At 44.7% G+C, this 15,431-nt stretch overlaps 1 protein-coding gene across 2 annotated transcripts in view; it reads left to right on the plus strand.

Annotated features, from left to right (window-relative positions):
- The window catches only part of gabrr2a (gamma-aminobutyric acid type A receptor subunit rho2a), a 98,769-nt gene extending 85,999 nt beyond the window's left edge, over positions 1 to 12,770 (plus strand). For both annotated transcript variants that reach the window (XM_026302227.1, XM_026302235.1), the window contains exons 8-9: positions 4,817 to 5,025; positions 12,435 to 12,770. In XM_026302227.1, the coding sequence (XP_026158012.1) occupies positions 4,817 to 5,025; positions 12,435 to 12,770 (545 nt within the window). The remainder of the gene's footprint in view (positions 1 to 4,816; positions 5,026 to 12,434) is intronic.
- Positions 12,771 to 15,431: the final 2,661 nt, after the last annotated feature.

Raw genomic sequence — 15,431 nt, forward strand, 5'->3', positions numbered from 1 at the left:
TGAGGGTGTCCGTTACAGAAGATCCGACCGACACCGAACAAACAGGAGGAGATCTCCGGACTCATTCCCGAAGCCTGAATCTCTAACCCCGGCTGAGGCACGTGCCATCTGGCAGGAACTTAAGGCAAGACCCTGGACCCTGAAGCCGCCGTGCACCGAACCACCCGTTCTCCCTTCTTCCCAGTTTCTGGAGTATCCCGAGGACCCAGAGTATTCCGAGGAGCTGATGTATTCCGAGGAGCCAATGTATCCCGAGGAGCCAATGTATCCCGAGGAGCCGGAGTATCCCGAGGAGCCGGAGTATCCCGAGGATCTAGAATTTCTGCAGCACAGATTAGAACCATGGGATCTCCTTTACTATTCAGACAGGGAGGGCCTCGACGATGAGGACTGGGACCTCTTTTGGACTGACCTCCTCATCGGGGATTCCCACCGAAACTCCTTCTGCGGTACCCATCTGGCAAGGAGGTTCGGAGGACAGCCACCTGACCTGCCGTCTCGACAGCGACGGAATCGCCGCCGTCGTAATGGACCAGCCCGAGAGTCACCGTCCCCTAATGAAGTCTCCGCTGCCGGGATTCCTCTCACGCCCCCACAGCTACCGCCCTCTCCAGCGCCGCAGTTTCCAGCACCACGCTTTCCAGTACCCCAGCAGACACCTGAATTTCCAGTGCCGCCCCGCCGGTCGCCGCCTCCAGTACCGTCTCGCCAGTCATCTCCTCCGGAGTCCCTACAGCTGCCCCCGGACCCGCCTCTGCTCCCAGGGTTGCCGGACCCGCCTCTGCTCCCAGGGTTGCCGGACCCACCTCCGCTCCCAGACCCACCTACGCTGCCGCCAGCAGCAGCAGCACCCGGCCGAGCCTATGGAGCTTCCCGAGTCGTGGACATGTCTGTCCCCCTCTCCCCGGGCGTCTCCCTCGTCACGGCCACCTCGCCAGCCAGCGCCACCGCCAGCGTACCGCCGCCGCCGCGGCAGCCGCCAGAGCTCCCCGAGCAGCCACGCCCCGCACAGCTGATTCCCGAGCTGCCGATTCTCGAGCGGCCGATTCCCGAGCTGCTACCAGGACCCGAACGTCCGGATCCGCTCAAGTTCCCTGAGCTACCGCCGCCAGTGTCCCCGGAGCCGCTGCCACCAGCGGAGTTCCCTGAGCAGCCCATCATGGATCCTTTCCTTCCCACTAATCTCCCGGACCCACTCATGCCCTCAGTGTTCCCGAATCCTCATCAGCAGCCAGAGTTTGAGCTAGAGTCTCCCCAGCTACATGAGTTAGAGCCGCCTGGGCCCCCTGAAGTTCCAGTACTTCCTGCGTCACCTGTTTCTCCAGCGTCCCCTGGGCCTCCAGCGTCCCCTGAGCTTCCTGAGTCTCCACCTTCACAGCGGCTGCTGCCTCTGCCGCAGGACCCGGAGCCGTTGCCTCCACAGCTGCTACGGCCACTGCCTCGGTCTCCGGAACCGCCACCTCCGGAGCTGCTGCCGCCGCCGCTGCCACAGCCTCTGGAACCACCGCCCTCGCAGCAGGTACAGTCCGCGCCAGAGTCTCTCCAGCCGCCCGAGCCAGAGTCTCTCCAGCTGCCCGAGCCAGAGTCTCTCCAGCCGTCCGAGCCAGAGTCTCTCCAGCCGCCCGAGCCAGAGTCTCTCCTGCCGCCCTCTCCAGGGTCTCTCCAGCTGTCGCCGTCTCCAGAGTCTCTCCAGCCGTCGCCGTCTCCAGCGTTCCTAGAGCCTCCCGAGTCACCGCCGAGTCTCAGGTCGCCGCCCCTGCAGCAGAAACCTGAGATCCCCGAGTCACCGCTGCCGCGACCGCCGTCAGAGCCCCCCAAGGTGGCGCCATCAGAGTCCCCCGAGCTGCCGCCGCCAGTGTCCCCGGAGCCGCCGCCACCGCAGCTGCCACTGCAACTGCCGCTGCCTCCAGAACCACCGCCACCGCGGCTGCTGCCTCTCCACGGTCCCCAATCTCCACGGTCCCCGGTCTCCACAGTCTCCAGTCTCCTCTGTCCCCAGTTCCCAGTCTCCAGTCTCCTCTGTCCCCAGTGTCCAGTCTCCTCTGTCCCCAGTCTCCAGTCTCCAGTCTCCTCTGTCCCCATTCTCCAGTCTCCTCTGTCCCCAGTCTCCTCTGTCCCCAGTCTCCAGTCTCCTCTGTCCCCATTCTCCAGTCTCCTCTGTCCCCAGTCTCCAGTCTCCTCTGTCCCCAGTCTCCAGTCTCCTCTCTCCCCAGTCTCCTCTCTCCTCTGTCCCCAGTGTCCTCTGTCCCCATTCTCCAGTCTCCTCTGTCCCCAGTCTCCTCTGTCCCCAGTCTCCAGTCTCCTCTGTCCCCATTCTCCAGTCTCCTCTGTCCCCAGTCTCCAGTCTCCTCTGTCCCCAGTCTCCAGTCTCCTCTCTCCCCAGTCTCCTCTCTCCTCTGTCCCCAGTCTCCTCTGTCCCCAGTCTCCTCTCTCCCCAGTCTCCAGTCTTCCCTGTCCCCAGTCTCCTCTCTCCTCTCTCCCCAGTCTCCAGTCTCCAGTCTCCTCTCTCCCCAGTCTCCGGTCTCCCCTGTCCCCAGTCTCCTCTGTCCCCTGTCCCCAGTCTCCACGGTCCCCTGTCCTCAGGAGGGGGGTTCGGCCCCCAGGAGTTGGCCGTGGAGAGGGGGGTACTGTTACGGTTCTGCCAGGTTTTCCCCCTGGCAATCACCACTATTCGTCTCACCTCTTCCCAAGTCACTCACCTGCACCTCCTCTGCACTCTCCCTCATGTATAAAGGCACTTCCCTCACTCTGAGTCACTGTCGGATCTCAGTAACATTTCTATGGACACACCATTCCTGTTTCCTCGTTTCCTGCGATATTGTGAGTACTTAAATAAAGACCTCAAATATGTTCCTCATTCCTGTTATATACAATCTTACAATGGCTAGTTGGGCAGTGAATGTAGATGGATGGAAGGATGGCTCCTTTTCATTACCACATTCAACATCGTCAGGGTCAGTCAAGCCAGAGTTCAGGGTTAACTTCGGAGTTTGTTCAACCTGCTTTCTGAAACAGGCCCGAGGTCATGGTAAAATGTCCACTGTAGTTGTAAAATGCCTTTTGATTGCACGGCTTCCCCACACTTGAAAAAGGAAGGGCCTCACTTCTAACAACTGGAATTCACTCAATGCTCTATGTAGTAATTAGTTTCTTTCATTGATCATGTGGCATAGTGGTATAGCATGACATAGCATAGCATAGGTAAAAAAAAAACCTTTTACAAAAGAAAACACCAGTGTAAGTAACTAGTACAAACAAAATAAACACTTTAGAGTTTTGAGACTTGCCCCTGGACAAGCTGGAGGAAGTGTCCAGGGAAAAGGAAGTCTGGGCATCCTTGCTTAGGCTACTGCCCCCGCGACCAGGCCCTGGATAAGCAGAAGAAGATGGATGGATGGATAGAGTTTTCAGTCCCTTTTCCTTCACACTGGGTGTCTAAGGGTGTCTTTCAGCTGGTGATTAGCTGCCATGGTGTCCGTCAGCTCCCGTGCACACCAGACAAATGAAAGTGTTCTGCTTACACACCATGAGGCCCATTCGGCTGATAGATAATTGCCTGCACCTGTCGAGGCATGCGCACAGCAGAACAGTTTCAACCCCTCCCTTTCACCCAAACAGAGTTGAGCAAATCCCCCGGTATAGAGAGTGGATGGATGGACACTTTCAAGTGCTCATATAGTGTAAGCATAATGTACAACCAGTCAGTTACTCTTGTTCCAGGTTCAGCTTTGGAAAACACATTATATATTCACAGTCACTGACTGGTGTATGTGACAGGATTAGTTGAAAAGTGAATGGGGATCTGTAGAATGTCAGTTGTTGAATTGACAACTTCAGAATGAAAGAAAGACTGAAGCACACAATGATTTGCAGTCTTTAAGATGAATTCTGGTGGTATACTTCCTGTCATTAAATACCATGTGTGGAATCAAAATGAGAATGAATATAGCTTACTAAAATGTACTTCATGTGTATTCAAAGCCTGAAACAGTTTTGTTGCTCTGTACTACAGAGCTGCACTGCTTTGCATTAAGTCTTAAAAACAAACTTTTTAGTCAGCTTTATTGCAATCCAATGCTGCATGACTAGCACAAAAAGAACTGTTACAAACACACAGATGAACCACATTGTTGATGTGTGATATGTTCCTTCATTACCATGAATGCACACACACTCGTTTAAACTTGATCCTGTAGCCTGTCTTTCCTTCCATTGCCGGTTATTTGATTATTTCATGTTAGGAGACAGAATTCTATAACAGTAGATGCAGTTTTATTCCCAAGAATTTCTGAGGAAGCTGAAAGTTTCCACCCAGCAGTCATCTTCACTAAGGCATTTTATGAACTCTGTCATCTCATCAGTGTAGAGAAATAGCACCTCTCATATAATTCAAACAAAATTAAGCACTGTGCACATGGTTTTAGAGTGAAAATGAATTCTTTACCATGCAAACAGCTGACATGAGGTAGACCTTAAAAGAAAGTTCTCTGAGTGCTTTAGAACTTGTTCCATAACAACTAGGCAGCTCCAACTGCTCTTGTATAAATAGTAGGTCAAATGATTCACACATTTAGACACATGAATGCAACAATACATTTGAATGGGGCATTCCACAAACCTTTGATATTTCAAGGCCTTTTGGGGCTAATATTTATGTCTTTTTAAGTACATTTTTCACAATACTGCATCGGCTCCCAGAGTCAGGGCAGTGAGTAAATCCACTATATAGTGTCCACGCTGACAATAAAAATAGACTCAGAGTGAAACTAATTTTGAACCCATAGTTTAATTAGAATGTTGTGCATCTTGTGTTCAGGCATCACCACAGTGCTGACCATGTCCACCATCATCACTGGTGTGAATGCATCCATGCCCCGGGTATCCTACATCAAGGCTGTAGACATTTACCTCTGGGTCAGCTTTGTCTTTGTCTTCTTGTCTGTGCTGGAATACGCTGCAGTCAACTACCTCTCCACCGTCCAGGATCGCCGGGAGCGTAAGATGAGAGAGAGGGCACGGTCTCAGGTTTGTTTCTACTTTGTGTTTGGTGCTGTTTTCTGTTCTCATGAGCCGCTGCCCAGTCCCTTAAGCTCTTTAGGGACTCCAGACCCCAAAAGCTCAAACACTTGCCACCAATTTACAAGAGTATCTGTCAGGTTGTATGGATGCAAACAAGAAAACAAAAGCAACACTAAAACAGAGAGAAACAAGAGCTAGAAGAACAATGGATGTTTGTAATCAATAGTTACAAACAGTTATTATCCCTGCAGGAGCATGTCCAACAGTGTTCTTTGAAAGTAAATAGCTGCTAAGTTACATATTACTGCCTGCTGAAGGCTAACCACTTATAACTGACATTTTAGAGACATATCTCCAATTGAAGCTATCTAAATGTGCAAATTACATTAACAAGTATTATGAAATCATGTGAAATATGGGGGAAAAGGTTCAAATTGAGAAAACACTCTCAGGCTCCAAAACACAATATACAGTGGGTACGGAAAGTATTCAGACCCCTTTAAATTTTTCACTCTTTGTGTCATTGCAGCCATTCGCCAAAATCAAAAAAGTTCATTTTATTTCTCATTAATGTACACTCAGCACCCCATCTTGACAGAAAAAAACTGAAATGTAGAAATTTTTGCAAATTTATTAAAAAAGAAAAACTGAAATATCACATGGTCATAAGTATTCAGACCCTTTGCAGTGACACTCATATTTAACTCACATGCTGTCCATTTCTTCTGATCCTCCTTGAGATGGTTCTGCTCCTTCATTGGAGTCCAGCTGTGTTTAATTAAACTGATTGGACTTGATTAGGAAAGGCACACACCTGTCTATATAAGGCCTTACAGCTCACAGTGCATGTCAGAGCAAATGAGAATCATGAGATCGAAGGAACTGCCCAAGGAGCTCAGAGACAGAATTGTGGTAAGGCACAGATCTGGCCAAGGTTACAAAAGAATTTCTGCAGCACTCAAGGTTCCTAAGAGCACAGTGGCCTCCATAATCCTCAAATGGAAAAAGTTTGGGATGACCAGAACTCTTCCTAGACCTGGCCGTCCAGCCAAACTGAGCAATCGTGGGAGAAGAGTCTTAGTGAGAGAGGTAATGAAGAACCCAAAGATCACTGTGGCTGAGCTCCAGAGATGCAGTAGGGAGACGGGAGAAAGTTCCACAAAGTCAACTATCACTGCAGCCCTCCACCAGTCGGGGCTTTATGGCAGAGTGGCCCGACGGAAGCCTCTCCTCAGTGCAAGACACATGAAAGCCTGCATAGAGTTTGCCAAAAAACACATGAAGGACTCCCAGACTATGAGAAATAAGATTCTCTAGTCTGATGAGACCAAGATTGAACTTTTTGGCGTTAATTCTAAGCGGTATGTGTGGAGAAAACCAGGCACTGCTCATCAATTCAATTCAATTTCAATTCAATTTTTATTTGTATAGCGCCAAATCACAATACAAATCATCTCAAGGCACTTTACAAAAACTAAAACTAAAAACCCAACAATTCCCTTATGAGCAAGCACTTGGCGACAGTGGAGAGGAAAAAACTCCCTTTAACGGAAGAAAAAACCTCCAGCAGAACCGGGCTCAGTTTGGGCGGCCATCTGCCTCGACCGGTTGGGGTGAGTGGATAGAGCAGAGAGAAAAGAACAGCAACAATAAACAACAAATAGACACTGCAAGTTGGTGGGGCCAGTAACTGCACATCAGCGATAAACAGCTCCAGGACCAGGGACACCTGCAGAAGGTACAGAGAGAGAGAGAGAGAGAGAGAGGGAGGGAGAGAGCACAAACTAGGGTAGAGAGAGAGCACAAGGTTAGTAACATTCAATGGTGGAATATACATGAGGTGGGAGAGAGGGGGGGGGGGGGGGGGGTTAGGGTAGGGGAGCTCAGTGCACCGATGGTCCTCGGGCAGTCTAGGCCTATAGCAGCATAACTAACTAAGGGATGGTTCAGGGTTGCCTGAGGCCAGCCCTAACTATATGTTTTGTCAAAGAGGAAGGTTTTAAGTCTAGCCTTAAAAGTACAGAGAGTGTCTGCCTCCTGAACCCAGTCTGAGAGCTGGTTCCACAGGAGAGGAGCTTGATAGCTAAAGGCTCTGCCTCCCATTCTGCTTTTGAGAACTCTGGGAACCACAAGTAGGCCTGCACTCTGAGAGCGAAGTGGTCTATTGGGATAATATGGTACTATGAGGTCTTTAAGGTATGAAGGAGCTTGATTATGAAGGGATTTGTATGTGAGAAGAAGGATTTTAAATTCTATTCTATATTTTACAGGGAGCCAATGAAGAGAAGCCAATATAGGAGAAATATGATCTCTCTTGCTAGTTCCTGTCAGGACTCTGGCTGCGGCATTCTGGATTAATTGGAGGCTTTTTATTAAGATATTAGGACATCCAGATAGTAATGAGTTACAGTAATCTAGCCTTGAGGAAACAAACGCATGGACTAGTTTTTCTGCATCATTTTGAGACAGGATGTTCCTAATTTTGGAAATGTTGCGCAGGTGAAAGAATGCAGTTCTAGAAATTTGTTTTATGTGTGAGTTAAAGGACATGTCCTGGTCAAAAATAACTCCAAGGTTTTTTACAGTAGTGCTGGAGGCCAGGGCTATGCCATCTAGAGTAGCTATAATTTTAGAAAAGTTATTTCTGAGATTTTTAGGCCCAAATATAATGACTTCTGTTTTCTCCGAGTTTAAAAGTAAAAAGTTACTGGTCATCCAAGCCTTTATGTCAGTTAGACAGGCTTGAAGTCTGGTTAACTGGTTTGTGTTAACAGGTTTAATAGATAGATATAACTGAGTGTCATCCGCATAGCAGTGGTAATTAATAGAGTGCTTCCTAATGATATATCCTAAAGGAAGCATGTACAGGGTGAACAGAATCGGTCCTAGCACAGAACCTTGTGGAACTCCATAACTAACTTTTGTTCGTGTGGAAGGTTCATCATGGACATGAACAAACTGGAATCTGTCCGATAAATAGGATTGGAACCACTTTAACGCTGTTCCTCTGATACCAATCACATGCTCCAGTCTCTGTAATAAGATGTTGTGGTCAATGGTGTCGAATGCTGCACTAAGGTCTAGGAGGACAAGTATCGAAACAAGTCCATTATCTGAGGCTAAGAGAAGATCGTTGGTAACTTTCAACAGTGCTGTTTCTGTACTATGATGTGCTCTAAATCCTGATTGCAAAATCTTCAAATAGTTCATTCCTGTGTAAGTGGTCTGATAGCTGCTTAGCAACAGCTTTTTCTAGGATTTTAGAAATAAATGGCAGGTTGGATATTGGTCTACAATTAGCCAAGACACCTGGATCAAGACTAGGCTTTTTGAGTAAAGGTTTGATTACTGCAGTCTTAAAGGCCTGTGGTACGTAGCCTGATACTAGAGATAAATTTACCAAGTCCAATAAAGATGAGTTCATTAATGGCAGGGTGCCTTTAAGCAGTCTAGTCGGGATGGGGTCCAAGAGACACGTTGATGATTTCGATGAAGCAACACCTGCCCAATACAATCCCTACAGTGAAACGTGGTGGGAGCATCATGTTGTGGGGGTGTTTTTCAGCTGCAGGGACAGGACGACTGGTTGCAATTGAAGGAAAGATGAATGCGGCCAAGTACAGAGATATCCTGGAAGAACACCTCTTCCAGAGTGCTCAGGACCTCAGACTGGGCCAAAGGTTCACCTTTCAACAGGACAATGACCCTAAGCACACAGCTAAAATAACAAAGGAGTGGCTTAGGAACAACTCTGTGACCGTTCTTGACTGGCCCAGCCAGAGCCCTGACCTAAACCCAATTGAGCATCTCTGGAGAGACCTGAAAATGGCTGTCCACCAACGTTCACCATCCAACCTGACAGAACTGGAGAGGATCTGCAAGGAAGAATGGCAGAGGATCCCCAAATCCAGGTGTGAAAAACTTGTTGCATCATTCCCAAGAAGACTCATGGCTGTACTAGCTCAAAAGGGTGCTTCTACTCAATACTGAGCACAGGGTCTGAATACTTATGACCATGTGATATTTCAGTTTTTCTTTTTTAATAAATTTGCAAAAATTTCTACATTTCTGTTTTTTTCTGTCAAGATGGGGTGCTGAGTGTACATTAATGAGAAATAAAATGAACTTTTTTGATTTTGGCAAATGGCTGCAATGACACAAAGAGTGAAAAATTTAAAGGGGTCTGAATACTTTCCGTACCCACTGTATCATGAGAGACATACCCAAATACACTGCTGGTGGCAAACATTTTTTTGCACTCAATTTTTGCTGTCTATAGATAACACTAGACATCTTTGCACTAAGACAGTACATAACAGAATATGTTACATTAGCTGCGTCCTAATTCAGGGGCAACATTCTTCAACAGCTGCATTTGAGGCCCTGCTGTATCACAGCGACACTACAAGGCTATCAGAAATTTCATACAGTTCCTTGAGAACCTCAGTCTTCCCTTTTTAGCTACTACAGGTTCTTATAATCCTTATGTTTATGTGATCTGTGCATCAAAACAATTAATGAAGACACCGCAGGAAACACCAGACACACGAGGAGGAAACTAAAGAAACACAGGAGAAGGTAGCCATGCACAGGAAACAGGCAGGTAACAGACACTCATGGAGAAAACAGGAGCCAAAGAGACGCAAACACAGGGAGCAGAATAAAACCACACAAGGAACAGATCAAGTTGCAGTTAGCTCAACAACAGGGATGATCCCAGGAAAGACCAGAGAAAGCATAACAGGGACACCAACAGGACAATCCAGCAAATGGGTGAGGCCGGGAGCAGGACTATACACTCCTGCTCTGATGACTGATTAGGATCAGGTGAGGTCAATCACCTAGTTGCCTAAGAAAACCACATAGAAGGAGAAGGAGAGATACACAGGGGCGGCGAACACATGGGAAACCAGGCACAGGTGAAAACAATCAACATAAATGAACACAAAACTACCTAGGAAGAACCCAGGCAACATAAGAAATACCACCAGAATAAAAGTCCAAACTCAAGAAGTCCAAAACCGGGATCGTGACAGTCTTGTCATGTATGGCATGCTTTATTGTGTTAGTGTCACTGTGTTAGTTTCCTGTTTTATTTTGTAATTGGTTTCTGTTTCCCCATTTCCTATGTCCTTGTTTCACACGTTTTCCCTAATTGTTTCCACCTGTGTTTTGTTAACTCCACCCCTGTCTGTATTTATATTGTGTTCCTCTGTCTAGTTGCCAGTTTGTCTGATACCCCTGTGTTCAGCTTAACAGCATTTCTCCTTGTGTCCTGATAGTTATTCGTGTATTAAATCTCTGCTTGTGTTTTGACCTGCTACCTAGCTGTACCTTTTTGGATACCACTGCCTGCCTCTGCTCTATGACTCAAGAGCAGTTGTAATAAAGAACGGTCTACCTTTTATTTTGGCTTGACTCTGTGCTTTTGGGTTCAGCTACAGCAAACCTCACAAATATAGGCCTAACTAATGGATGGTTAGCTAGCCCTAACCTTTGAATCTTGCATTTAGTGTGTATAGAGGAGATCTGGACACAAGCTTGCAGACATCTGATTTTATTTTAAAGGAGCCAGGGGAAAACTGAGGGGACTAGGGTGAGTATGACAACTCACAGAGTCACGGGAAACATGGAACACAGGAGCCAAAGGAGACTTTGACTATTCACAGGTGAAGAGTCCAGAACACTGGAACCATGAGAAGAACAAGGTTTAGAAGTAAGATCATGGTGATCATAGGTAGCAGTGGGATAGTAGTAAGATCACAGTACAATATAGCAACTAGGTGAAGTGGAGAGCTGGTTTAAATACTTCCTCCACCTGATACCTAATCAGCAAAATAGTATTTGATAGGAAGACGGGATATGGATTGTGACAAAGGAAAATTTTCAGTCTAACCTTAAAAGTTCAGAGGGTGTCTGCTTCCTGAACCCAGACTGGGAGCTGGTTCCACAGGAGAGGAGCTTGATAGCTAAAGGCCCTGCCTCCCATTCTACTTTTGGAAACTCTGGGAACCACAAGTAAACCTGCACTCTGAGAGCTAAATGCTCTATTGGGATGATATGGTACTATGAGGTCTTTAAGGTATGAAGGAGCTTGATCATGAAGGGTATGTGAGGAGAAGGATTTTAAATTCTATTCTGGATTTTACAGGAAGCCAATGAAGAGACAGGGTGTTCCTAACTTTGGCAATGTTGCTTAAGTGATAGAAGGCAGTTGTAGAGATTTGTTTTGTGAGTGAATTAAATGTGTGAATTGAAGGACATGTCCTGGTCAAAATAAATCCAAGGTTTTTCACAGTAGTGCTGGAGGCCGGGGCTATGCCATCTAAAGTAGCTATATTGTTAGAAAAGCTGTTTCTGAGGTTTTTAGGCCCAAATACAATAACTTCTGTTTTCTCTGAGTTAAAAAGTGGAAAGTTATGGGTCATCCAGGCCCTTATGTCAGGTATACATGCTTGAAATCTGAGTAACTGGTTTTTGTTATGAGATTTCATAGATACATACAGCTGAGTGTTATCTGCCTAACAATGGTAATTACTACAGTGCTTCGTAAAAACATTGCCTAAGGGAAGCACTTCCATCTGTAGCTAATCCACAAATGGGCTGTACAGCTCCTTTTTTTTCAATCTCCTGAGACCTGTTTTAATGCCAATGTTTTATTTTTCAGTTCTGATTGTGTTATTTGTGTTATAAGTGCTATTTTTCCATGCCAAAGTTCATCTGTCACTGTTCTGGCTCCATATACCTGTACTGCCACATAAAAAAATGTTGGACATTAGTTCTGGTGATATTTGGGGAAGCAACAGAACAAACATTTTGTTTTTATTGGCCACAAGTTGATATGGAGTGTATTTTACTGGATAAGTAGTTTTGACCCTGCGTGTGATAAAACATATTAATCTGGGATGTTAGCCCAACTCCCAACCGTTGCTTGCAGCACCTGGCATTTCAAAGCAGTCTCGAATTCAAGTACTAACCAGATCAGACCCTGCTTGCCTCCTAAGGGCAGACAAGAGCAGGTTTGACCAAGGTAAAGTGCGAAGAGGCATTAAATGTTCCACATATCATAGTGGTGGAGCAACCAACAAATCAACATTCAGTACCATCCTTAGGCCTCACAGTTTTACTGGAAAGGACAGGGAAGCAACAACACTAATATCCATTACCTCATTAAACACCAGACAGTAGTGGAATGGAATATTATGATACTGTTGCCTATAGTTGATCAGAATTTCATACTGAAGTGGTGGTGTGACCAATCACCAACAATGACTGCTGTAATTAGGCCCCATAATTACTAGGGGGAAAAAAAGAATGAATGAATCTGTTGCTAATCTGCCTAAATTTTGATATTGTAAATTAACTATTAAAATTCCATATATAAGAATGATTATAATGTATGTGTTCTCTCCCAGTCACTACCCTGCACCTGTGGCATCTCCCAGACCCGAACTATGACCATGTTGGATGGTACCTACAGTGAGGCTGACACCAACAGCCTGGCAGGCTACACTGAGGAACCCATGGTCCATGAAGAAGAACAGGAAGAGATGCATGAGGTTCCGGAGAAACAGGAACACATGGTGGTCCATCTGTCAGTGAGCAGCGAGTCCACCACCACCAAGAAAAAGAAGAGTCTGCGGGCACTCAACATTATTCAGAATACGCATGCCATTGACAAATATTCCCGAATGATTTTTCCTGGTTCATATATCTTCTTCAATCTTATCTACTGGTCTGTCTACTGTTGAAAGGACACACCTGAGTCAGGAGTGAAGCCAGAGATATGAACACACAGTCAGTATGAATGGAGCATCATTTCTAGATAAATTATGAGTGCTGTACTGTATGTCTAGTGCTTATTGATCATTAGGTTTAAAGCCTTGGACAGCAAAAGTCTTGCAGAACTTGAATATTGAGATTTTGGCACTTCTCAGAGCACTCCATTATTTTTTCTTGTGCAGTCTGAAAGTTCATTAAAACTCCAAGCTAAAATTAACGGAATAATTTCTTTAACTACTGATACTAATTCTCTGTCAAGTGCAGTTAAAAAGCTATTTGTCTTCATTACTAGTGCTCCTAAGATGATGCTGGTTTAGAAAGTTTAACTGTCAAGAAAAAGTAAATTTTTGTTTGACTTGTAATGTTGATCAATAAGGATAAGGTATGATTTCCATGAATTCATGTTATGACTTACTTGGTTGACTGATTCCGGCATTTGAATTTTTTTGTAACATTTGTCAACCTGAAAGTCATCATGATTTTAGACCTATTTATTAGCTGTGATTTACTTCTAAACAATAATGATGAATTTTAATACAACACACTTGACCATGACATTTTAGCCTGTTGTGTCAAAAAACTGAATGTTGAGGAGTCAAGAAGACATGTACATCAAGTTAGCAGCTCTGTGAGACTGTATTGAATGGTGCTTTTATCTAAACGTGCTAACAGGAGGTCATATTTCTCATATTCACCATCTTACTGTAACACACAAATATTTGCTAAAAACAAAGCACAGCCAATGGGAATGTCACGTTGACATAATGATGGCACTAGAAGAAACATTTGGATCAACTAAGTGATCACAATGCATACTGTGGAAATCATGAATGTTTCTACCAAAGTGCATGACAATCTATTCAATAACTTTTCACTCAGCTGAGTCATTTTACTGAACCAAAAATGTCACCCTGTTAGTTATACTATATGAAAAGTCAAAGGTTTTATAGTCAATACTCTATCTGTACCATTAAATTAAACTGGGGATAAATTTACAATCCATCTACTACTTGCCATCCCACAGCCCCATTGCATGAATAACCATTTTATAGTCATTACTTAAATGTGTCTTTATCCGAGCACAACATGATTGGTTCATAGTCATCTGACTGAATTTAATATCATTTAACTGAACCACGAGAGACACATATACATGTGAGTGTGTGAAAATTATTTACGCCCTTCCTGACCTTTTATTGTTTTGCATATTTCGATCATCAAACAGGTCTATTTCAAAACCTCTAGAAAGCACCTAACTGTATTGTAGTTGTTTATCTAAGCTTTCATTGTATTATTCATCTTCAAGTAATCTAATGTCATAAAAGAGACAAACTTACTTTTACAGTACTATAACAGTGACTGAGACAATGTGCCACAACTGCTTCAGTAGATGCTGGCCACACCTACCAGGAGTCTTGAAGGTGTAATGAGGAGACTGGGGTTGATGGGTGATAAACACAAAAGTTTAAAGTGGTAGACAGTCATTCATGTCCCATTGGAAACCAAACACCATCTTTTACTAAACGTAAACAAGGAGGGTTTGTGCCAAAACATAAAAAAGTAGTTTTTATGGATAAACTTGCCTGCTCAGCATTTATTTTCATAATCATGATAGCAAAGATCCGGCACATGATATAGACCTACTGAGTCAACTAGGTGATGGAGTAGAGCTTTACTAATTGTTTGCTATGGCCTCAATAACTGATAACAGCTATTGTATTGTGTTGTAACAGCTGCAGGGGGTGGTTTGCATATTCTTTGTATTATTAAAACTAAATGGTAAATAACAGCTTGTTATCAAGCTATGGTTTTTCATGTGTGTGTGACTTCAAAAGCGATAATCTTCTATGGAGAATCAGTGTCCTGCACTTTCACACTTTACTTGCTAAATGTAATTTTTTTGCTTCACTAAGCCAATACACATGTGGTCCATACAGTATGTACATGTATCTGCTTCCCTGCTGGTTGGTAAAATTTGAAAATCTTAGCATTTAAACTAAGTTAAAAGAGCATTTGTTTGTTTGCATTAAAATACTGTACTGACAGCACTTCTACGGTTGGAACACATAATGTGACAAATAACTACTCTTAGTTGAAATATTAATGACAGAGACTGTCAATAAGAAAGTACAATGCAAACAACAATATTTCAAAAAAGAATAAAACTGGGGGTAAACACAAGAGCAGCACAGTAAGGATTTGACCCCAGGGCCTTTCTTTGCATGTTCTTCCCATGCCTGCGTGGGTTTTATCCACGCTCTCCAGCGGCAGTTTGTCTCTATGTGTCATCCCTGTGAAAGACTGGTGATCTGTCCATGGTTTCTCGCGCCCAGTGTCAGCTGGAATTGATTTCAGCCCATCCTGACCCTGAATTGAAGTAAGTGATATACAGAGAATGGATGGATGGGTGGATGGGGGTAAATGTACTTGAGAAAAAACAATTTATAAGATAAACAATATGAGAAAAAAAACATCAGGATTTCAGAAAACACATTTTTGGAAAGCAATGTGGACACCAGTAAGGTGTATCATGTATCATGTTTATGCCATGATTCAGCAAGGCATTGTTCTGGACTTTTTTTTAAAATTTAAAACAATAAAGTCATGATAGAGTTACAGAGTAACTAAGT

Source organism: Mastacembelus armatus, chromosome 22 (genome assembly GCF_900324485.2).
Source record: "Mastacembelus armatus chromosome 22, fMasArm1.2, whole genome shotgun sequence".
NCBI classification, from domain to species: domain Eukaryota; kingdom Metazoa; phylum Chordata; class Actinopteri; order Synbranchiformes; family Mastacembelidae; genus Mastacembelus; species Mastacembelus armatus.